The sequence below is a fragment of the Eleutherodactylus coqui genome, chromosome 1 (assembly GCF_035609145.1).
Source record: "Eleutherodactylus coqui strain aEleCoq1 chromosome 1, aEleCoq1.hap1, whole genome shotgun sequence".
Lineage (NCBI taxonomy): Eukaryota > Metazoa > Chordata > Amphibia > Anura > Eleutherodactylidae > Eleutherodactylus > Eleutherodactylus coqui.
This window is the reverse complement of record NC_089837.1, coordinates 236,232,245-236,256,266: the sequence shown is the minus strand read 5'-3', so window position 1 is coordinate 236,256,266 and position 24,022 is coordinate 236,232,245. Positions and strand designations below refer to the sequence as shown.

The 24,022-nt window shown below is 44.8% G+C and overlaps 1 protein-coding gene across 2 annotated transcripts in view; it reads right to left on the bottom strand.

The window, feature by feature from the left end:
- Positions 1-15,057, bottom strand: part of LOC136632178 (amine sulfotransferase-like) — a 126,310-nt gene extending 111,253 nt beyond the window's left edge. The window contains exons 1-4 of one of the 2 annotated variants that reach the window (XM_066606880.1): positions 15,025-15,057; positions 13,474-13,649; positions 9,176-9,384; positions 4,617-4,743 (exon numbers count right to left, since the gene is read on the bottom strand). In XM_066606880.1, the coding sequence (XP_066462977.1) occupies positions 4,617-4,743; positions 9,176-9,384; positions 13,474-13,633 (496 nt within the window). In that variant the 5' untranslated portion in view covers positions 13,634-13,649; positions 15,025-15,057. Of the gene's footprint in view, positions 1-4,616; positions 4,744-9,175; positions 9,385-13,473; positions 13,650-13,729; positions 13,759-15,024 lie in introns of those variants that run through there. The other variant, XM_066606871.1, reaches the window with a different exon arrangement.
- Positions 15,058-24,022: the final 8,965 nt, after the last annotated feature.

The following is a 24,022-nucleotide window of genomic DNA, read 5'->3' as shown; positions in this document are numbered from 1 at the left end:
CCTGTCCCTAATACTACCGCTGAAATGTTAATAATTCTGGGCTCTGCCTATACCGCAGCTAATGGTATGTCACTGGGGTGTGGAAACAGAGGCTTCACAAAGACATGATGGCGGCGAGGCCATTTCCCACCAACGCTGTTACTGTTAAGGTGCATATAACCACGGACACGTGGAGAGGACACATAGTGCCTCCAAAACATCCCCCTCCTCCTTCAACAATGAAAACATTCTTGGCAAATACCTTTGCATTGGTCCGTCTGGTGGCAGTCCAAGAATTTCACCTTTAACGACACAACAAGAAAGCACCACCACCATCCCCCCGCCACGGACCACTTAATCATGGCCACATTCCGAGAACCAACTACATAAAACCGCGCTACTAGGTCCGCAGTCACCACCACATTACCACCAACGAGGTTACTGTTAAGGTACATATTACCAGTCTGACTGGGGCATGCAGTGTGGGCCAAAGCCCACCTGTATTGTATCTGACGTTAGCTCTGCTGAGTAGGGCACTGCAATGGGATATATTTATGTACCACCGGTGGGTTCCAGGGAGCCACCCATGCTGTAGGTGCACACGGAGTTTAACCTACATCTGTCCACTTCTAAAGAACCCCAGTCTGACTGGGGCATGCAGTGTGGGCCGAAGCCCACCTGCATTAAGCACGACATTACCTCAGCTGTGTTGGGCAATGCAATGGGATATATTTATGTACCACCGGTGGGTTCCAGGGAGCCACCCATGCTGTAGGTGCACACGGAGTTTAACCTACATCTGTCCACTTCTAAAGAACCCCAGTCTGAATGGGGCATGCAGTGTGGGCCGAAGCCCACCTGCATTAAGCACGACATTACCTCAGCTGTGTTGGGCAATGCAATGGGATATATTTATGTACCGCCGGTGGCTTCCTGGCACCCACCCATGCTGTAGGTGCACACGGAGTTTAACCTACATCTTTCCACTTCTAAAGAACCCCAGTCTGACTGGGGCATGCAGTGTGGGCCGAAGCCCACCTGTATTGTATCTGACGTTAGCTCTGCTGAGTAGGGCACTGCAATGGGATATATTTATGTACCACCGGTGGGTTCCAGGGAGCCACCCATGCTGTAGGTGCACACGGAGTTTAACCTACATCTGTCCACTTGTAAAGAACCCCAGTCAGACTGGGGCATGCAGTGTGGGCCGAAGCCCACCTGCATTAACCACGACATTACCTCAGCTGTGATGGGCAATGCAATGGGATACATTTATGTACAGCGGGTGGGTTCCAGGGAGCCACCCATGCTGTGGGTGCACACGGAATTCCCATTGCGGAGTTGTACCTGCCTGTGACTATTTATAAAAAACCGCGGTCTCACTAGGGCGTGCAGACACCTTGACAGAATGAATAGTGTGTGGCACATAGGTTCCCCATTGCTATGCCCACGTGTGCAGCTCCAGATGGAGGTGGCACAGGATTGGATTTCTCATTGCTTCTGTACAGCATTGTGGACTATCGGCCCGCCCCTTTTATGGGGGGGTCGATGCCTAGCCGTGCCAACCCTCTGCAGTGTGTGCCTGCTTTGCCTCTGGCAGACGCACTTATAAATAGACATGAGGGTGGCGTGGCATGAGGGCAGCTGAAGGCTGGGCAGGGACAGTTTTGTGTGCGCTGTGGACACTGGGTCGTGGGGGGGGGGGGGATTTGGCAGCATGTAACCCAGGAGAAGTGGCAGCGGAGTGTCATGCAGGCAGTGATTGTGCTTTGTTGCAGGTAGTGTGGTGCTTAGCTAAGGTATGCCATGCTAATGAGGGCTTTTCAGAAGTAAAAGTTGTTGGGGGGGGGGGCCCACTCTTGCCGGTATTGTGGCTTAATAGTGGGACCTGTGAACTTGAGATGCAGCCCAACATGTAGCCCCTCGCCTGCCCTATCCATTGCTGTGTCGTTCCCATCACTTTCTTGAATTGCCCAGATTTTCACACATGAAAACCTTAGCGAGCATCGGCGAAATACAAAAATGCTCCGGTCGCCCATTGACTTCAATGGGGTTCGTTACTCGAAACGAACCCTCCAGCATCGCGATAATTTCGTCCCGAGTAACTAGCACCCGAGCATTTTGGTGCTCGCTCATCTCTACTCACAACCTATCGCTGGCAGGGCCTTAGTTGGTCCTCCTGAGGGGCACAGGCCCGCAGGTCGCATGGCACACGTTAAGGTTTACTAAAATTTGTCAGAATCTAATTATCGAGCTACCAGGGTTATAACTAGATCAAGGTCTGTATTTAGAACAGTATCTCCATCACTATATACAAAAGTCTAATTTCTCTCCTTCTTTGAAATATTAATAGACCATAATATACTCTATGCTACTGTACAACGTAGAGTATCTCTGTGTAACCTTGATAAGCGGGTCATGCTCAGTTATTGTAACGTATGTGATTTGTAAAAAACAAACAAACAATAAATACATTTTGAAAGAAAAATAAGCCAAATAGTGCAGATTTTCACTGTATTTTTGATGTGGAAATTGCCATGGAAATTTTTGCTGCAGATATTCTGCAGCATTTCCACCACGTGTAGACATACCTTAAGTCAGCTTGAGGTATGCTGCCACATTCAGAGTGGCCTCAGTAGTAATAGTGTCCCCCACAGTGGCCTCAGTAGTAATAGTGTCACCCACAGTGGCCCCAGTAACAACAGTGACCCCCACAATAGCCTTCATAACAATAGTGACCCCCACAGTGGCCTCAGTAACATTAGTGACCCCCACAGGGGCCTCAGTAGTAATAGTGTCTCCCACGGTAGCCTCAGTACTAATAGTGTCCCCCACATGACCTCAGTAACAATAGTGACACGCATAGTGGCCCCAAAAGTAATAGTGACCCCCCACAGTGGCGTCAGTAGTATCAGTGTCCCCCACAGTGGCCTCAGTAGTAACAGTGACCCTCACAGTGGCCTCAGTAGTAAAAGTGACCTCCACAGTGGCCTCAGTAGTAAAAGTGTCGCTCACACTTGTCTTAGTAACAATAGTGACCCCCACAATGGCCTCAGTAGTAATAGTGTCCCCCACAGTTGCCGCAGTAGTAACACTGTCCCCCACAATAGCCTCAGTAGTAATGGTGACCCTAACATTGACCCCCTGTAGTAATAGTGTCCCCCACAGTGGCCTGAGTAACAATAGGGACCCCACAGTGGCCTCAGTAACAATAATGACCCCGCCCCACAGTGGACCTCAGTAGTAATATTAACCCCACAGTAGCCCGAGTAGTAATATTAACTCCATCAGTAGCCTGAGTATTAGTAATAGCCCCACAGTAGGCCCAGTAATAATAGTAACCCCCTCACTAGTATTAATTCCCCACAGTAGCCCCAGTAGTAATATTAACCCCTCTCAGTAGCCCCAGTAATAGTAACTCCCTCAGTGGCCCGAGTAATAATAACACCCACAGTATCCCCCAGTAATAATAGCAGCCCCCTCAGTAGCCCTAGTAATAATATTAACCCTTTCAGTAGTCCCAGTAATAATATTAATCCCCTCAGTAGTAATATTATTCCCCACAGTAGCCCCAGTAGTAATATTAACCCCTCTCAGTAGCCCCAGTAATAATAGTAAGCCCCTCAGTAGTAATATTAACTCCCTCAGTGGCCCGAGTAATAATAACACTCATAGGAGCCCCAAGTAATAAAATTAACCCTTTTAGTAGCCTTATTAATAATATTAACCCTATCAGTAGTAATATTATTCCCCACAGTAGTCCCAGTAGGAATATTAACCGCTCTCAGTAGCCCCAGTAATAATACTAACCCCTTCAGCAGACCAAATAATAATATTAACCACTTCAGTAGTAATATTATTCTCCACAGTAGCCCCAGTAGTAATATTAACCCCTCTCAGTAGCCCCAGTAGTTATAGTCCCCCCAACCCATATACTTACCTCCTCCTTGTAGACAATGCCACTCCTCCCTTGTCCTCTCCTGCAGAACTAAGGAGGAGAGGACTCAGGGGAGGAGGATCCCAGGTGCACACTGCGTGATTACTGGAGCAGACCAGCGGCACCCCAGCCGGTAATTACTACCGTGGTGTGCAGGCGTCGGCGGTGCATGCCAGCAGGGAGGGCTCCGCGTGCTACCTCTGGCGCGCGGCTATAGATTTTCCACCACTGCTCTAGGGCTATGATGAAACATTCACAGTAGTGTAGGATGGAGATCCAGAAGCATACAAGCCACCACAATCAGTGTTCGAACTGCTAATTTCTAAGGAATGTGCCTTCACCTTCTGGATGTTATACCATTAAGCTTTGGGAACAAGTAAATGTGAGTTTTACCTGTTACCTCTCCTGATTCTTTGGACTTACTTTATTTGGGATAGGAACTACAAACTAGCATCTACTCACTAGGGAGCAGAGACCACCTCAAGTGCACCTAACTATTACCACATACATTTTTCTTGTGCACGACTGAGCAGATTGGGATACAACACACTGTGACAAGTGTAACGCTTACCATCCCTCACACAGTCAATCTGATCTTTCAGGTCACCACACCACAAAACTACTTTACAAACTGGAAAAAATACGATTGAGTTCCTTAGAATTAGATCAAAAAATAATTCTATGCCTACTTCTGTATTACCTTTCCCTGATATGAAGAGGTTGAAAAATGTTTTCCAATTTATTGTACATTTTATGTTTGGATACATTTTGTAGAAGTGGTAAAAGGACACCATGGCATCTTTTGGGTTTCGACACACATATATAATCTGAAAAAAATAGGAATAATGAACATTTCTTAAAATTTTGGCTCAAAGAGGTTGTCCCATCACATTCTATGATATTTATATTCTGCTAATAGGACGTATGAACAGGGGCACAACACATTTATCAATTAGCTAATAAATATTAAGAAATAATGTTATTTCCTAATCAATAACTACACATCTAAAGAGGATCAATAATCATAATGATGATGATAAAAACAACATTCACTTGTGTACACCTCTTTTTCTTCTCTTTTATTCCTCACATCTCAAGCGCAGGGACTTGACATTTGATCTTCACTTATAAGAACATGCCCATAAGACTCATTCAAGTTCATCCAAAGAAGAATTAGGGTGCTTTCACATGTGCTTTTGGGGGATTCTGTTTTTCTGCCCTGTTATAGGAGCAGGAAAAGAGAATTCCATGGTGGAACCGAGCTGTCTTATGATGGAACCAAACAGCACTGAACGGACCACATTAACTGTAATGAGCTCCGTTTCATTTCTGTTCAGCTGTCTGTCATTTTACTGGACAAAAAATATTGTGTCGGATCTGTGATGGAGGTTCCAGTGCATATGTGAAAGTGGCCTTAGTTTATTATAGAGTATTTCCATTTATTATACCAGTGGAGGGGGAGAACAACAAAACAGGGTGTATACAAGTATGCGATTGTTTTCAATCTTTTGAGCTCTACTGAAACCAATAGCCATAAAGTAAGCCTTCAAGAACAAACAGCGTGTGCATTGTTCACATAAGCTGTGTTGCAGATTGACAGTTGAGTCTAAGGGCGGTGTTACACAAGTGTATGCGCCAATGAGTTGATTTGTGGTTGTATCGGTGCATTTCACTGTTCTGTTTGCGCATGCACAGCGCAATCATTTGTGCACAGCAGACAAACAGGCCCTAATTTAAATGGCTGCGCAAAAATAGAGCAGATTCTACTGTTTGTGTGTGCAAACACAGAGAATGTGTAGAAACCCAATGATATCAATGGGTTTTATTCTCTGCATATTGCATGGGAAAATACGCCCATGTGATGCCGCCCTAAGATCTACCCATAAAACAGAGTGCAGGGCATTTCTACATTATACGAGTATTACTACATAAGACACTGCATGAGAGCCAACATTACTGGATAGCAGGATTACACATTATTAGCAGATGCACCTAAATTACTACCGAAGGGAGCTGCTATTTTTCTAAAGTATAGCAACTGAAAATAATGGACTTGGCCAACATCATATGGATAGCTGTTTTCTGCCACACGCTTCTGCCCCAGCTGGGTGGCAGTCGAGACCCCAGGGATTAACACAGGTATTACTGTTTGACTCTCCTCAGCTTTCCTACATAGAGCCCGTAGACTCTGCTTACTTATGTCTAATAGGTCTTGTGATACCTTCTGCGTATGACACAGACACGACCTGTTACTTAAGTTCTAAGCTTTAAGCAGCTCCCCACTGATTGTATATAGTGTATTCAGCGTGACAGTAATAGTAGCCTAGGGATCAGTTTATAATATGGGATAGAGATAGGTTAGGCATCCAACGGCCAATGGGTAGTTAGCGGTCCAGTTGCAATGCTAGATTAGTTGGTTGTTAGGGATCAAGTCCAAACAGGTGTAGTCTTTCTTCTCTCCCCCTATTTTGGTATTGTTTCGGTAATCTTAATTCTGGATCATTATTTCTAATGATTAGACTTCTGATTTGGATAAAAGGAAGTAGTTTGTTTTTTATATTTTGACAAGATACGCATGACCTTCTATCAGGATTATACATTTCGTTGATGTAATCTATATTTGATGTTTATCAAACAAGGACTGCTTTGTTTATATTTGTTTTAATGTATTATTACAAAATTCAGTAACATTTTTGAGAAACAAACAGGTGTAGTCATGCTGCATCTACTCTCACTGCCTGTATCCCCGCCATCATCTGATCAAATGCTGGTCGTCTTGTGGAGGAATCCTGTATCTACAGTTGTCCACAGGGCGCTCTGTGACTATCTATCTATCGGACCTTTGACTTGTGTACTTACTGATGTTATTTTGGGTATCTTATATACATGTGCTGTTGTCATTTATATTTGTATAAAATTATTGTTATAACCTTCTTTGATCATTCTGCACACTTATACTGATGTTGTGTAATCTGAACAGTAGTTCTTCGTTTATCTGTAATTTATAGTTAATTCTTAGGAGGAGACCCTTCCTTAAATATGGAGGCTTTATCCTGGGTGAGGACAGCAAAGCTTCTAGGTCTCTTTGTCCCATACAGGTTAGCGTCAAGGTCTGTTGTGCCCATACCCCCCAAACCGGGCTACACTACAGTTCTAGTTATGCGATCCTACAGAGGTGTTTATACAATGTCTTATATGGTTGTATAGGCATAGTAACCACAGGCTCTCTCAGACACCCTTCTTGATTCATCGAGTTAGGCATTTCATAGGAGCCAGTCCTTTTATGAGCTTAGTACTCCCTCTTGTTGCAAGAACTGATATTGCAGTCCCATAGAGAAAAATGTAAAGGATTTCTGTCACCAGGTTCTTGAAGTTTAACTTGGAGGTGAGTCATAGAGGTGCACCATGCCAGCTTTTCCTTGCCTGCATCATGCAGACTGACAGCCCTCTCCCCTTTAGTGTATAGAGAGAACGTTCACTCTGCATGCAGTGGTCGGGAAGAGGCCGACACGGATCGCTTCCATGACACAGAGCTCGGGTCTGAGTCAAACTTCATAAACCTAGTGACAGAATCCTTTTATGACTAACAGGTCATGGCCATATCCATTGTGACATTATGTATTCTACTATTAATGATTATAATAATATACTTTTGGAGTATTGTGATTGTTTTATTGAACTAATAGTTTGGGAACATTTTCTGTGGCTTTATTACAGGCATTTCACAGAAAATTTATCATAACACGCCTCGCATGGCTCCTTGCCTGTCCCTCTTTCTTTCCCTGTAAAGTTAAGAGTTGTCATTTTGTCTGAAACCTGTTCATTGTATACATTTACATATTTACTATAAATTCTCATTTATACTATTCTCGAACTAAACTGTATTATTTTACTGCTCTTACCCGACTTGTCCTCTTCTTCGGCATTGTATCGTCGAAACCTCATGAGTAAGCCCTCCAAGCCCGTTATAGATGCATGATGGCGTGGTGATGTAAGGGACTCACCTTAGTAGTGGCTACAGATACAACTACTATATGCATAGTTCCCTGATGTGCTGTGAACTACAATTTCCAGCATTCCTGGAGAGACTGAACCAAGCATGCTCGGGGGACATTTTGTTTTTCTGTTGTTCTAAGAAGTTTTGGAGTTGTGCTCTGGAGTGCTGTGCCGAGCTCGGGCTGCTAGAGATAGAAACTTCCCATAAGTAACAAGTGACCAGATCTTCAGCACACTCGGAAAGCTAGAAAAGCCTGACAAGGGATATAAAGACTGGAGATTGCTGATATGGAGTGCTGGACTGTGCTAAGATCTGCAAGGTGAAAAAGAGCTTAACCCGGCATTTACTGTGAAGCAGCAGAGGCACATATCTGCACTAGCCTAGGTGTTGAAGAAAGTGCTAACTTCAGAATTTACTGCCCAATCATTATGGGAACTTCCGGTGAAGACATTACACTTGTGAAATAAGGAAGGGGTACCCCCAACTTTAAGTACGACTGTGCTAGCATTTTGATCATCGGTGAACACACGCGGTGGCTTTCCAGAACTTTCTTCCTACACAAGCATCACGCCACTAGCACCATTCACTACAATACTACTGCATCTATCTGAACAATAAGGGGGAGGGTGCTCTTGCCAGATCATAATAGTACCTTTGCCAAGCAGAGGGTTATTGCATTATGTATGGGTTTAACTCTCTATGTGTTATATTTGCACTGTGTATGGGTTACGTGTTATATTTGCAGTTACACTGCGGTTAACTTCTTCTGAACTGAGGTTCTTGCAGTCTATAAAAATACTAGATTTATTCCAAGCTGTGTACTTTGCCTCCATTTGCGGTGCTGTATCTGAGCCCTTGTCGCACCCTACCTGCGAACTTACAGTGGTGAGGCCAACCCTACCTTGTGCATGCCCATTTTCTAGAAGACTATGGCTTCCCTAGAAAAACTACTCCTCTGTATTGTGTGTTTCTTGCATAATTTAATTTCCTTCCATGCTTACCACTACTGTTCAGCCCTGTCTGTTTGCCGTATGACAACTGGAATAATTTCTGTGATGCGGCAGACCATCCTGACTTACATAACAGGAATTTCTAATACATGGTTTCATGTTAAAAAATAGAATATATTTTGGCAATCGCTATTAAAAGATTGATATTATGCACTGTGAAATGAAAAACCATGCATGTATTATAAATCAATCAACTTATTAATGCAAGAATCAATACAAGAACCATTGTAAGATAGTGCTAATGTGATTTACCTTTCCCATCCTGAACCTCGAATCTCTTGGCATTAGATAGTAAGGCAGGTGAGATGAGAAGAGACGAGGAGATGGACGACTTTTAAAGTCAACATTGTAAATGTTATATTCTATCCATGGCATTCTTGTTATATTTTCAACATGTTCTGTTCCGTTTCGATGTCCTTCATTAAATATCAGGCTTAGAATTTGTTGTGTCCAAATTGTACCTGCACAATAGGTTATAGCTCTTATTATTTACAGCAGCTACTGTAACTGACAAGCTGGAAGTTTTCAGATATTTTATATATGAGAAGAGGGGAGTAAATACATTATATAATGACAGGAACAATAAAGATCTACTAAATGACTAACACATCGATACAGAGGGAGAGAAGACCCCGGCACAAGGGCTTTCTCTATAAAAAATACTTTTATTGTGCAAAAGTAGAAAACTATATACATTTGGTATTGCGGCAATCATGCTGATCCACAGAACGGAGGTGACATGTTATTTATGCCACATGGTAAATGGTGTAATATGTGTAAAAATGAAGGGTAATATTGTTGTTTCCTCCATTTGACCCGTAAAGTGTTAACAAAAGTTAAGGAATAGGTTATATGAACCACTAAATGGCGCCATTGAAAAATACAGCTCACTGTATAAAAAAGTCCTCATATGGCAGCGACGGCAAAACAAAAGCGTGGATTTCAGAATGTGACAATCCAAAAACAAAAAAAAAATCTTCAGGTCCTTAAAGTGACCCTCCAGTCCTGGAAAACAAAGATGGCTACACTACTTCTATGACTACCAGATGTACACTGTGCGTAGTATGCGTCGTAGCCTAAGACAGTGTTTTTCAACTTCAGTCCTCAGGGACCCCCAACAGGTGATGTTTTCAGGATTTCCTCAATATGGCACAGGTGATATAATTATTGTCGGTGCCTAGGGTTGCCACCTTTGTCACAATGAAAAAAACGGCCATGGTAAAAAAAGGGGGCGTGTCGGGAGCGTGACTTGGGGCGTGGGTTATCGCTGCATTTTTTTCCTCCTTTATCTCCTGGATCTCGTCCAGCGGCTGTGTGCATGTGCAGGATCCAGGCCAGCGTGTTCTCGCGAGTAGATGACGTTTAGTGTGATTCACATATCATCTACTCGTGAGTACATGCTGCAGACGCTCACATCACATACAATCTACACATATATAATTATACCCAGGTTACCCCAGCATGGTCCATATCACTATATGGAGGAGATATACCTCCCCTGTATATAGTGATGCTGATGTAAGGTAGATATGTCCCGTACATAATTATATGTACAGCTGGTATAACGTATACCACCTAAACATATAAGAGTACATGCAGTACTTGGTACATACCTCGTACTGCTCCACCGCTCTCCTCCTCGGGTCCCCACACTGTCACTGCAGCGCCGGCTGGCCATCTATCCTGATCCCCACACATTGCACATGCACAGTTCCGCTACATCCATCCTGATTCCCACACATCGCGCACACACAGAGCTCTGCTACATTCATCCTGATCCCCACACATCGCACACACAGCTCTGCTACATCCATCCTGATTCCCACACATCGCGCACACACAGCTCTTCTATAATTCATTCTGATCTCCACACATCACACATACACAGCTCTCATACATCCATCCTGATCCCAACACATCACACACAGCTCTACTACATCCATCCTAACCCCCACACATCACACACACAACTTCACTCACTCACTCACTCTATCTATCCAGACCCCCACAGCTCCAACACACACAAACAGAACCCTGCAGAGTCTTACATTTACTGAGCCCCACTCCATGGTCATGTGATCCCTAACTCCTCCCACACAGGGTATCACATGACCTCATCGGAGGTCTTGGAAGCTGTCGGCTCTGCAGGTCTGTCTTTTCCCTGATGTCAGGAGTGCCGGAGGAGGGTTAACCGGGGCTAGGGGGCAGTGCAGGCTCTAAAAATACCGGCCTGTAATAGGGCCGGTAAAAAAATACCGGCACCAGCCTGACTGAAAAATACCATCCAGGCCGGTGGATTACCGGCCGGGTGGCAACCCTATTGGTGCCTCAGACATTGCCACAGGTATTTAGACGGGCAAGTGCACTTTGTGGAAGTTGTGATCCTGTGGCATGCTTGACAGGCACGACAGAAAATCAGAGTGTTTCCCATTATGTTCAATGGGAAAACTTGCTTTGCATCACACTTGCATGCACCTAGCATGCGAGGTGATGCTTTGCTGGCCCCAATAAAAACAATGTGCAATGCAATGCGAGGGCGCGCCCAAAGATAGGACATGCCACGACTTTTTCACTGCATCGCACCATTGGAAACAGAATTGCTCATGTGTATGACCCCACTCAAAAGATTAGGGTTCATGTTCATGCGACAATTGTGCATTGCGAGACGCACAAATCTCACGAGATTCTCGGCCATGTGAAAGTGGCCTTAGGCTAATAATACATATTAGTGCACAGTGTGCATCAGATAGTCAGAGAAGCAGTGTGGCCATCTTTGTTTGTCCAGGATGAGGGGATCACTTCAAAGGGTAAATGTCAGATTTAGCCTTTGTTCCCACAAGCGTATGTTGGCCCGCCTTTTTCATGGTCGGCCGATATACACTGTGATCTGATGCATTTGATTCTAATGCATCAGATCATATCCCTGTATTCCCCTGACTAAAAGCTCCCGGCTGGCCAATATAGTGCCGAGTATTTTCACGTCGGGCCCAAAAGATCTTTTGGCTGAAGTATGTAGGCCGCTGCATAGGCTCCTACTGGAGCCAATGACAGCGGCCGGAGAAGGGAGATGGGAGGGACTTTAGCTACGTGACTGCTAAACTCCCTCTCTCTTCTTTCCCCCTCTCCAGCTGATTGCAATGGGTAGGCGCGGGACAGAGTTGGACCTAAGTGCTGCCCGTTCCTGTCTCCTTTCATTGCTAGCTGCAGACAAGGAGTGGGACGGGGGCAGAGCTAAGCTCCAGCCCCTTGTCCACAGCCAGCAATGGAAGGAGGTGGGACGGGCTGCGCTTGCAATCAGCCGGAGGAGAGGAGAGAGGGGGTGAGCTAGCGAGGGGAACGGAAGGGGCAATGGCATGGCGGCCTTGGCATATATGCACCGAGGCCCATGCCATCTGAACAGGCGCACAAATATTAGATTTGTGCGCCCATTCACAAGTTTTAACTCTCAGATAGTAGCATATATTGGCCAGTCGTGAAAAAGGCAGCCGATATACGCTCGTGGGAACAAAGCGGTTTTGAGTTCGACAGATAAAACACATTTTACCTTTATTGTGATAGTACAGAAAGTTATCTTATCTTAACGCATTAGGCCTCATGCCCTCGACCGAGTGGATTCCTGCTGTGAGATTCTCGCAGCGGGATGCAACCCGTGCCCCGGCATTGACCTCCCACTTACCTTTCCGGCGTCTTCTCCCTCTGCTCTGCGATGAGCCAACTGGTGCACACCTGTGCATGGGCAGAGCAGAGCTGGCATGATAGCGGTGACGTTTCTGGGTGGGCCGATGTGAGGCCCGCACAAAAATAGGACATGCCAGACTTTTAATACCATGCGAGTTTTTACGCAGTCAAATCACAGCTGTCTGCATAGGATTGCATAAATTTATGTAATCCAATGGCAGCGGGAAACAGGGAAAATTCTGCGGGAAATCCTGCAGCAGAATTTCCATCTGTGGGCATGCGGCCATAAAAAGCTTTTGTTCTCTTACCTAAATACAACAAAACCCCATTGTAAAGCAATTCAATGAGTGAATAAACCACCCTGATAGAACTGCACACTGTGATATCATCTTGCAACAAAGGTCCTTTTAGACAAGACAATTCTTGTTTGAATAAGCATGTGACGTCATCGCTAGTTGGTTTCCTATTGTGCAGCCTGTTTAGATAGACATACACATCGTTGGCTCGATGAACACTGAAAGGGTTAAACCCCAGCTCACATTTAGACTGAACGATTATCGTTCCCTTTTGCTCATTTGTACGATTTTGGAACAATAAGAGTTCCATCTAAAAGCAACCTACAACTCAAGCTAAAGAAAGACCCATCTATATTTCCAAATCTGATAGAGGAACTTTACCATTTTATCAAACTTTAAGAAAAATGAATAACATTGATTGCAAAATTTAAAATTATAGAAATGTCTTCTATGACTGTGTTCTTCCATGAATGTACATATACAGTATGTGTGCTTCTCTTTAATAATCTACTTCAATAACATAAGAATATTTTCTTAAGCTACTAGTTGATAAAAAATTTCTACCTGTGAACTTACCTGATTTTGGGTAGGTAACAAGAAACACATCACTGTCCCTAATTTCCATATGTTCTACAGCATCTACAGCTTCAGGTGATGTAAAAAGGCTCTCAAAGTATATGCCTTTATGTTTAAACATTAGTGCATTCAGGGTTTCATCAAGTGTATCTTGGTCCATTGTTGCTTCTTCAAACCTAAAATGCATCATTTGTATTTATTTGCTAGGAAATATTTTATCAGCAAAGCATTATACATGCATATATATATAAATTACCTTTGAGAACTATGCAGTTTCTCCATTCTAAAGACGCAGTGATAGTGGATTGAGTACAGAAGGTCAGATTATGCTTATTTATATATGACTGCTTTAACCTTTAAACTTTTGGAACAATTGGATGGTGCGCTGCTCCTTGTCATATGATTTTGTAGTATATTTGGAGGTAGATCTTTTAATTATTAACCAAACACTTCAACCAAAATGAGCTTATTAGCAGTTAAAGCAGTTGCTTCCCCACAACTGATATTAGGGCATATGAACATCCTATAAGGAAAGGTCCTCTGTATGAGCTAGAACAGAGAAGCACTTTGATAGACCCGACACATCCATGCACTACTCTGAATTCCTGGCTTGCAATGCTGCATTTTCCCTGCAGCAACCCCTGCATGGGGAGTTAGTGACTGGCTGTTGCCTCCTCCAACAATAACAGCTGATTGCTGGGGGATAGGGAGCTTAATTTTATAATGGACAGACACTCGTTAGAGTACCTCTCCACGGGCGTTTTTGAATTGCGTTCCCCGCGGCAATGATCCGGTCACGGGAAACACAGTGCACGCTTCTGTAATGGTCCAATATATAAATATAAATAAATTTATCCTGTGAGTGACTGCTAACTTGTAACAGCCTGATCGTGGGGCCAACTTGTAATACCCCTGCTTGGGATGCTGCTGGGAAATGGCTAACTACCCAAGCACACGGCTGGAATTGGGAGGGTGTAGTGCATGGACCTGTCACGGTGGCACTTACCAACTCCTGTCCAACTCCTGTTACCGGAGGGAGTTACCGCAGCAAAGGATAGGGCCAGTATTCTTCAGGATGAGGGGGTAGCAGTTGTCCGTTTGTGACGCCACCGTTCCACACACCGGCATGCATACACGGTGGATAAAATAACACGGGACAAGTGTATCGTACGTCAGGGTCCCCAGGAACGGTTGAGGCCCCGTAAAACTTTACTAGTGACTTTTAGACACAGTTCAAACAAAATTCAGCAGGCAGACTTTACGGAGCAGGCAAATTAGTAATATTTAGACAACTTGACATGAAAGTCAATGGCCACAGAATGGCAGTAATTATCAACCTGCTCTCATAGACTTCAGTACACCTTAAAGGTTTACCACTATACGGTGATCCAGACTTCAGATGGCTGCGTAGGCAGATTTAATATTATTTTCAGAGATTTGGTAGACTTCTGCAATGGTCTTGTTTGAGGAAACATACAGTCACTACAAGAAGTTACTTACAATGGCTCTCTGGTAATAGGACTTTTGGGAAAAACATTTAGGCTTACTCACTCCCATGCGCTTCACATACAGTTAGGAAGTCTCTCCATCTTCTCCATATTAGATGCAAAGAAACCAGAGATGTATCCCTGCACCCCTGCAGTTTCTCCAGCTGATCGGGGAAGAGGGAAGATCCTGAGCTCCTACTAGGGAGCATCTATTTCTTCTCCATTTTCGATACAGGGAAGCTGAAGGTATTTCTCTACATCTCTGTGGGTCTTCCAAAGGCATGGTGAGATAGAAAATCATTAACCTCTTTCCCGCTCTCATTCACCCCACTTGTACCACATGACACAGAAACATACATTCAGCAGACAGACAATGGTTTTAAGGGAGTTAACCCTTCAGATGCTGCAGCTGTGCAACACACATACAGAAAATAGACATGACAGTTTTGCACAGTGCATCCACATAAGACAAACATGTATGAAAAATATAGAGGGGTCCAAAATGATGTTCTGGGACACTACACTTCCACTGAGTGTATTTTTACAACAATATGGTGGAAATCTCTTTAAGTGTAATCCAATTAATTTTTTGCCCACCTGCATTAAAGCTGAAGTTACATCAGCTGTGCTGGGCACTGCAATGGGATATATTTATGTACCGCCGGTGGCTTCCTGGGACCCACCCATACTGTCGGTCCACATGGACTTCCCATTACGGAGATGTACGTGCCTGTGTATACTTATAAAAAACTCGAGCCTGACTGGGGCATGCAGTTTGGGCCGAAGCCCACCTGTATTTAATCAGACGTTAGCTCTGCTGTCCAGGGCACTGCAATGGGATATATTTTTGTAGCGCCAGTGGGTTCCAGGGAGCCACCCATGCTGTCGGTCCACACGGACCTCACATTAGGGCGTTGTACCTGCCTGTGTCTATGTATTAAAAACCCCAGTCTGACTGGGGCATGCAGTGTGGGCCAAAGCCCACCTGTATTTTATCTGACGTTACCTCAGCTGTGCAGGGCAATGCAATGGGATATATTTATGTACCGCCGGTGGCTTCCTGGCACCCACCCATGCTGTGGGTCCACAGGGAGTTGTAAATGCATGTGTCTACTTCTAAAGAACCCCAGTCTTACTGGGGCATGCAGTGTGGGCCGAAGCCCACCTGCATTTAACATGACATTACATCAGCTGTGCTGGGCACTGCAATGGGATATATTTATGTACCGCAGGTGGGTTCCAGGGAGCCACCCATGCTGTGGGTGCACACGGAATTCTCATTGCGGATACCTGCCTGTGACTATTTATAAAAAACCACGGTCTGACTGGGGCATGCAGACACCTTGACAGAATGAATAGTTTGTGGCACATAGGTTCCCCATTGCTATGCCCACGTGTGCAGCTCCTGATGGAGGTGGCACAGGATTGGATTTCTCATTGCTTCTGTACAGCATTGTGGGCTATCGCCCCACCCCTTTTAAAGAGGGTCGCTGCCTAGCCGTGACAACCCTCTGCAGTATGTGCCTGCGGTTCCTCCTCATGGCAGACGCACTTATAAATAGACATGAGGGTGATGTGGCATGAGGGCAGCTGAAGGCTGCGCAGGGACACTTTGGTGTGTGCTGTGGACACTGGGTCGTGCAGGGGGGGGGGGAGTTGGGCAGCATGTAACCCAGGAGAAGTGGCAGCGGAGTGTCATGCAGGCAGTGATTGTGCTTTGTTGGAGGTAGTGTGGTGCTTAGCTAAGGTATGCATTGCTAATGAGGGCTTTTCAGAAGTAAAAATTGTTGGAAGGGGGGGGGCACTCTTGCCGCTATTGTGGCTTAATAGTGGGACCTGGGAACTTGAGATGCAGCCCAACATGTAGCCCCTCGCCTGCCCTATTCCTTGCTATGTCGTTCCCATCACTTTCTTGAATTGCCCAGATTTTCACAAATGGAAACCTTAGCGAGCATCGGCGTTATACAAAAATGCTCGGGTCGCCCATTGACTTCAATGGGGTTCGTTATTCGAAACAAACTGTTGAGCATCGCGAAATTTTAGTCCCGAGTAACGAGCACTCGAGCATTTTGGTGCTCGCTCATCTCTAGTTTTGAGTTGTACAGATGATACACATTTTACTTGATTGTGATAGCACAGAAAGTTATCTTATCTTAACCCATTAAAAAGCTTTTGTTCTCCTACCTAAATACAACAAAACCTCATTGTTAAGCAATTCAAAGAGTATATAAACCACCCTGATGAAACTGAACACCATGATATCATCTTGCAACAAAGGTCCTTTTAAGGAGCATCGTTCATTATCATTTAATCTTTCCCATTTGCTGTATGAGCGAATGTAAAAGATTGAATGGCATTGTTAAACCCCGACTCAGGTTAAGACTGAACGATTATTATTCACTTTTGCTCATTTGAACTATTTTGGAACAATAGTTCCATCTAAAAGCAACCTACAACTCAAGCTAAAGAAAGACCCATCTGTATTTCCAAATCTGATAGAGGAACTTTACCATTTTATCAAACTTTAAAAAATTAATTACATTGAATTGTTAAATTTAAAATTATAGAAATTTCTTCTATGACTGTGTTCTTCCATGAATGTACATATACAGTATGTGTGCTTCTCTTTAATAATCTACTCCAATAACATTAGAATATTTTTTTAAGCTACTAGTTGATAAAAAATTTCTACCTGTGAACTTATCTGACTTTGGGTAGGTAACAAGAAACACATCACTGTCCCTAATTTCCATATGTTCTACAGCATCTACAGCTTCAGGTGATGTAAAATGGCTCTCAAAGTATATGCCTTTATGTTTAAACATTAGTGCATTCAGGGCTTCTTCCAGTGCATCTTGGTCCATTGTTGCTTCCTCAAACCTAAAATGCATCATTTGTATTTATTTGCTAGAAAATATTTTATCAGTAAAATATATATATTTATATATATAAATTACCTTTGAGAAATATGCAGTTTCTCCATTCAGAAGACGCAGTGATAGTAGATTAAGTACAGAAGGTCAGATTATGCTTATTTATATATGACTGCTTTAACCTTTAAACTTATAACTTTTGAAACAATTGGTGGTGAACGTCCCCTTTTTATATGATTTTGCTGTATAATTGAAGGTAGATCTATCAATTATCAACCTTGCTTGAACTAAAACGAACTTATAAACAGTTAAAGCAGTTGCCTCCCCACAACTGCTGACATATTAACATCATACAAGAAAAGGTCCTCTGTATGTGCCAGAACAGAGAAGCACTTTGATAGACTTGGCACATCCATGCACTATTCTGAATTCCTGGCTTGCCATACTGCATTTTCCCTGCAGCAACCCCTACATGGGGAGTTAGTGGCTGGCTGTTGCATCCTCCAATGATAACAGCTGGTTTCTAGAGAATAAGAAGTTGTCTCACCTTCTTAGCTGCTTGCGGTGCCGAAACGCGTTCTTGTTTGTATCATGTACCTGATTGCACAAGCATAATGAAAGAATAAAGCAAAGAAAAATCATCTGATGTGTCCGTATTCCCATGTATCCACTATCATTTCTAGAGAATAGATGGAGACAAAATACACGCCCACAACCAACGGCCACAACTTGATTGGCTGGGCAGGAGAATGGGTGCCCATCATCTCCCTTCCCGCCTCATGTCACTCACCATTCCTCTACTCTCCTTTGTCCTCTTACTGGCTCCTGCGCTGTCAGTCTCCCAGCTCCTGCACTGTCAGGGGAACAACAAGTAACAGTAAACACAAGAAACAAACACTGAAATGGGGTTCACTCTGAACCAAAATAGAAATATCAACAACCCCCTTAATAGGACGTAAGCTGCGGAATATTCAGGGCGCACCCGTCCCCCCCTACAAAACCGGAAAACTCCTGCATCCGGAAAACAAAAAAAATGGGGGAGGTAAAAAAAACCCAAAAACTATAAACTGCCCGTGCGGCAACCTAAGGTCAGCCCCGAACCCCCTGTCTGGAACACGCTCCAGAGGTGCCTCCAAGCTGCGCACAGCAACAACAGCCAACATGTAAACTAATGTGAAACCATTTTCTGATTAATAACTAAAATATAATGCTAGCAACATATAAAACTTGCAGTACAATGAATGAGTAAAGTTCAACCTATGTCGATCAGTTATGTGGGGAGCCCTGTGGCGAACGTGCCCTGCCTCGTCCCTCTCGGCATCATCTCCTTCTTCTGGGGCCCCGGTAAGTTTGTTAAAAAAGATCATTTACATTTAGTGAAGGCAGGGTTGGCCAACCCATTATGTCTGGCAGGTGGGAGCCAAGCACTTCACAAAAGGCTGGAGCATCTTCTGGGTGTCTCAACTCCCTCACAGTCCCTCTGTGGTGGACCTGTAGACGAAAGAGGAACCCCTAGCTGTAGGCCATATCCCGGTGGTGGAGCTCCTCGAGCAGAGGGCAAAGAGCCCTTTGTTTAGCCAGTGCATGTCTAGATAAGTCAGGCAATATTTGAAGCTGTACCCCCTTATGCATTATTTCACGCCGCCCACAGGCTCCTCTCATTATGGCTTCCTTCAGTTGGAATTTATAGACCCTGTGAACTATGTCGCATGGTCGGTCTGTGTCCCTAGAGCGGGCGCCAAGGGCCCTATGACATATATCCAACTCTAATGGAGCTTCAGGTGGGACCTCTCGTAGATCATTGAAGATGTTTTGCACTGTCGCCTCTAACTGAGGGGGCTCTATATCCTCAGGGAGATCTCTGATATGTATGCCATTTCTGCGACCCCTGTTCTTCACGTCACCTAGAGAGTCCATTAGGAAGTGTAACTGGTGGGACATGTTGGCCAGGGCAGACTCATGGTACTCCACTCTATCAGCAAGGGATGCAACATAGCCCTCAGTTGTGGAGATCCTGTCTCCTAGGTGATGGACGCCTTGATGAACAGAGGGAATCTCGGCTTTATATAGTGACTCTAGGTGTGAGACATATGCCTCCATATCCTCCCTAGTAATGGTTCCCTAGTTCCCCTCAACAAAAAAAGTCTCCAGATTCACCAATATTCCCAAAAGTAGTACTATCCCTCCCATCCTGCACTGAAGGTTCCCCATGCATATGGAGTTGGAACTTTTTACCAGCTTAGAGACCACCTTATGTTGTATCTCACCGGGTCACCGGGCTTTTCAGGGAACCTCCAGCAGACTGTCCCTGCTCTGCCTATAAAACCTTTTTACAATGGGACAGGTGAATCCAGGTTTTTCTTACAGCAATCTTAATTGCTGTGGGAGTGGTGAGGAGTACTTGGTAGAGTCCACCCACTTTGGGGTCTTCCAGTTCTTTTTCTTTATCACTTTGAGAAGCACCCAATCACCTGGTATTATTTCCCTTAGTAATGCTTTAGCCACTGTGGCTGCATCAGACTGACCTGTGAGAAACACTTCTATCCACTTGGTCAAAGCATCTATAACAACTAGAAAATATTTTTACCTTCACATTTGTTTAATCCAATATAATCTATACAAATGTGTAGAATAAATATTGGGGTGTTGAAAAATGCCCCCTTTTTAGTTCTATATGCCCTTGTGCATTGTGTTTTAGAACAAACAAAAAAATATTTTTTGAGTAATTTGTGAAGCCATCCACTTTGAATACTTTAGATATTAGTGCAATCATCCATCATGTTGAGACATGGCAAAGGCCATGGCTCAATACGGCTGCATATCTAAATAGTGGCCTCTTTACCCTTGGCCCACTGACAGGCCTTAGGCAGAGCTACCAGTTCTGCTGCCTGTGCAGAGTAGTGCTTTGGCAAGGACCCAGCTATTATGGTCTCTTTTAGTGTAACCACAGCATATCCGGTGGCGTTGGTGCCATCGGGGCTCTTCCTAATCGACCCATCTACAAAAGGGAGTGTATTCAGCATCTACAAGATCGAAGTCCTGCAGATCTGGTCTGGGTAACACCTTTTGTGCTATCTCTTCTAGACAGTTGTGTGGAGTACCGTCTGAAGAAATAGGCAGTAAGGTAGATGGATTAAGTGCAGTATATCTCAATTGTCAGGTGTGGCTGTGAGAGCAGTTGTGTCATGCAGGAGAGATGTCTGGAAGGATTAAGATATGAGATTATGTTTTGTAGGAGTAGAACCAGCTGTGTGCAGTACTTTCAGAGTCAGGGGGTGGAACCATATTATAGTGACAGAAGATCTGACTACTGCACTGTCTGCTGCTAGCAGAATGTCCTCAACATATAGTAGTAGCGAACTACCTCTAGGAGGTGGGAACTGGGCTACGTTTGCTGACATAGCCTGGGAGAAAATTGTTGGAGATTCACAATAGCCCTCAGGTACTCTGGTGAAGGTATACCTTATTCCCTTAGGGATAATAGAAATATCTAATTTTGTCATAACATCTCATCTCAACAAATTTACCGGACATATTCGAGACAATATAATCTGATATTTCACAGACTTATTTGTCTCTGGGTCTGTTCTGATAATGGGTTCAGAGAGGGATTCCAACTGGGTCTGGCCATTAACCTCTCTTACCATGATATGACTGTTACTACATTTCACATTGGGTACCTCATTGGGATGTATTAATGTCCCGATTGCTCATAAATCCACTAGGAAAGTAATCATCTGCCCATTGACCTGGAGATCTATCTCAGGCAGAGTAGAAATTGCCAAGAGATCCTCCAAGTGTTGTACATCCACTCCTCCTAGTCAATTTCCCCAAAGGTGCAGAGAACATTTTTTCTCAGGACACTCTCGGGAAAAATCCCCAGATTTCCCATAATTGCACATTTGAATTCCCAAGCTGCATCCCACATCTGCTTCTTCCCCTGCCTTTATTTCCACATCCTCTTCCTGTCCAATGACCTCTCTGACTTTCCTGAACCATCATATCACATTCTTCTCCCTGTATAAAAACTCTCACTTTCTCGCCTCTTCCCTGTAAAACTTTTCTGCAAGTTTTGCATATTCCAAAACATCCTGCAATGATCCTGTCCTAAGGGTAACCGTTAGAGATGAGCGAGCACCAAAATGCTCGGGTGCTCGTTACTCGAGACAAAATTTTCGCGATGCTCGAGGGTTCGTTTCAAATAACGAACCCCATTGAAGTCAATGGGCGACTCGAGCATTTTTGTATATCGCCGATGCTCACTAAGGTTTTCATTTGTGAAACTCTGGGCAATTCAAGAAAGTGATGGGAACGACACAGCAACGGATACGGCAGGCGAGGGGCTACATGTTGGGCTGCATCTCAAGTTCCCAGGTCCCACTATTAAGCCACAATAGCGGCAAGAGTGGCCCCCCCCCCCCCCCCAACAATTTTTACTTTTGAAAAACCCTCATTAGCAATGCATACCTTAGCTAAGCACCACACTACCTCCAACAAAGCACAATCACTGCTTGCATGACACTCTGCTGCCACTTCTCCTGGGTAACATGGTGCCCAAGCCCCCGCACGACCCAGTGTCCACAGCGCACACCAAAGTGTCCCTGCGCAGCCTTCAGCTGCCCTGATGCCACACGCTGGCCTCATAGCCACACCACCCTCATGTCTATTTATAAGTGCGTCTGCCATGAGGAGGAACCGCAGGCACACACTGCAGAGGGGTGGCACGGCCAGGCAGCGACCCTCTTTAAAAGGGGTGGGGCGATAGCCCATAATGCTGTACAGAAGCAATGAGAAATCCAATCCTTTGCCACCTCCATCAGGAGCTGCAAACGTGGGCATAGCAATGGGGAACCCATGTGCCACACACTATTCATTCTGTCAAGGTGTCTGCATGCCCCAGTCAGACCGGGGTTTTTTATAAATAGTCACAGGCAGGTACAACTCCGCAATGGGAATTCCGTGTGCACCCACAGCATGGGTGGCTCCCTGGAACCCATCGGCTGTACGTAAATGTATCCCATTGCAGTGCCCATCACAGCTGAGGTAACGTCCGATTAAATGCAGGTGGTCTTCGGCCCACACTGCATGCCCCAGTCAGACTGGGGTTCTTTAGAAGTGGACACATGCAGTTACAACTCCGTGTGGACCGACAGCATGGGTGGGTCCCAGGAAGCCACCGGCGGTACATAAATATATCCCATTGCAGTGCCCATCACAGCTGAGGTAACGTCAGGTTTAATGCAGGTGGGCTTCGGCCCACACTGCATGCCCCAGTCAGACTGGGGTTCTTTAGAAGTGGACACAAGCAGTTACAACTCCGTGTGGACCGACGGCATGGGTGGCTCCCTGGAAGCCACCAGCGGTACATAAATATATCCCATTGCAGTGCCCATCACAGCTGAGGTAACGTCAGGTTTAATGCAGGTGGGCTTCGGCACACTGCATGCCCCAGTCAGACTGGGGTTCTTTAGAAGTGGACACATGCAGTTAAAACTCCGTGTGGACCGACAGCATGGGTGGCTCCCTGGAACCCACTGGCGCTACATAAATATATCCCATTGCAGTGCCCATCACAGCTGAGGTAACGTCAGGTTTAATGCAGGTGGGCATCGGCCCACACTGCATGCCTCAGTCAGACTGGGGTTCTTTAGAAGTGGACACATGGAGTTGCAACTCCGTGTGGACCGACAGCATGGGTGGGTCCCAGGAAGCCACCGGCGGTACATAAATATATCCCATTGCAGTGCCCATCACAGCTGATGTAATGTCAGGTTTAATGCAGGTGGGCTTCGGCCCACACTGCATGCCCCAGTCTGACCGGGGTTTTTAAAACATAGACACTGGCAGGTGCAAATCCCTAATGTGAAGTCCCTGTGGACCCACAGCATGGGTGGCTCCCTGGAACCCACCGGCGGTACATAAATATATCCCATTGCAGTGCCCAGCACAGCTGAGGTAACGTCAGCTTAAAATGCAGGTGGGCTAAAAATTACAAAAAAATTGGTGTACCAACAGTACTAATGTACCTCAGAAAAATTGCCCATGCTCAACTGAGAGGGCGGGTGAATCCCATTAATCGCTTTGGTTAATGTGGCTTAATTTGTAACTAGGCCTGTAGGCAGCCCAGTTACAAAAAAAAAATTGGTTCAGGTGCAAGTTTCAACGCTTTATTGAATTGAGAATTGAAAC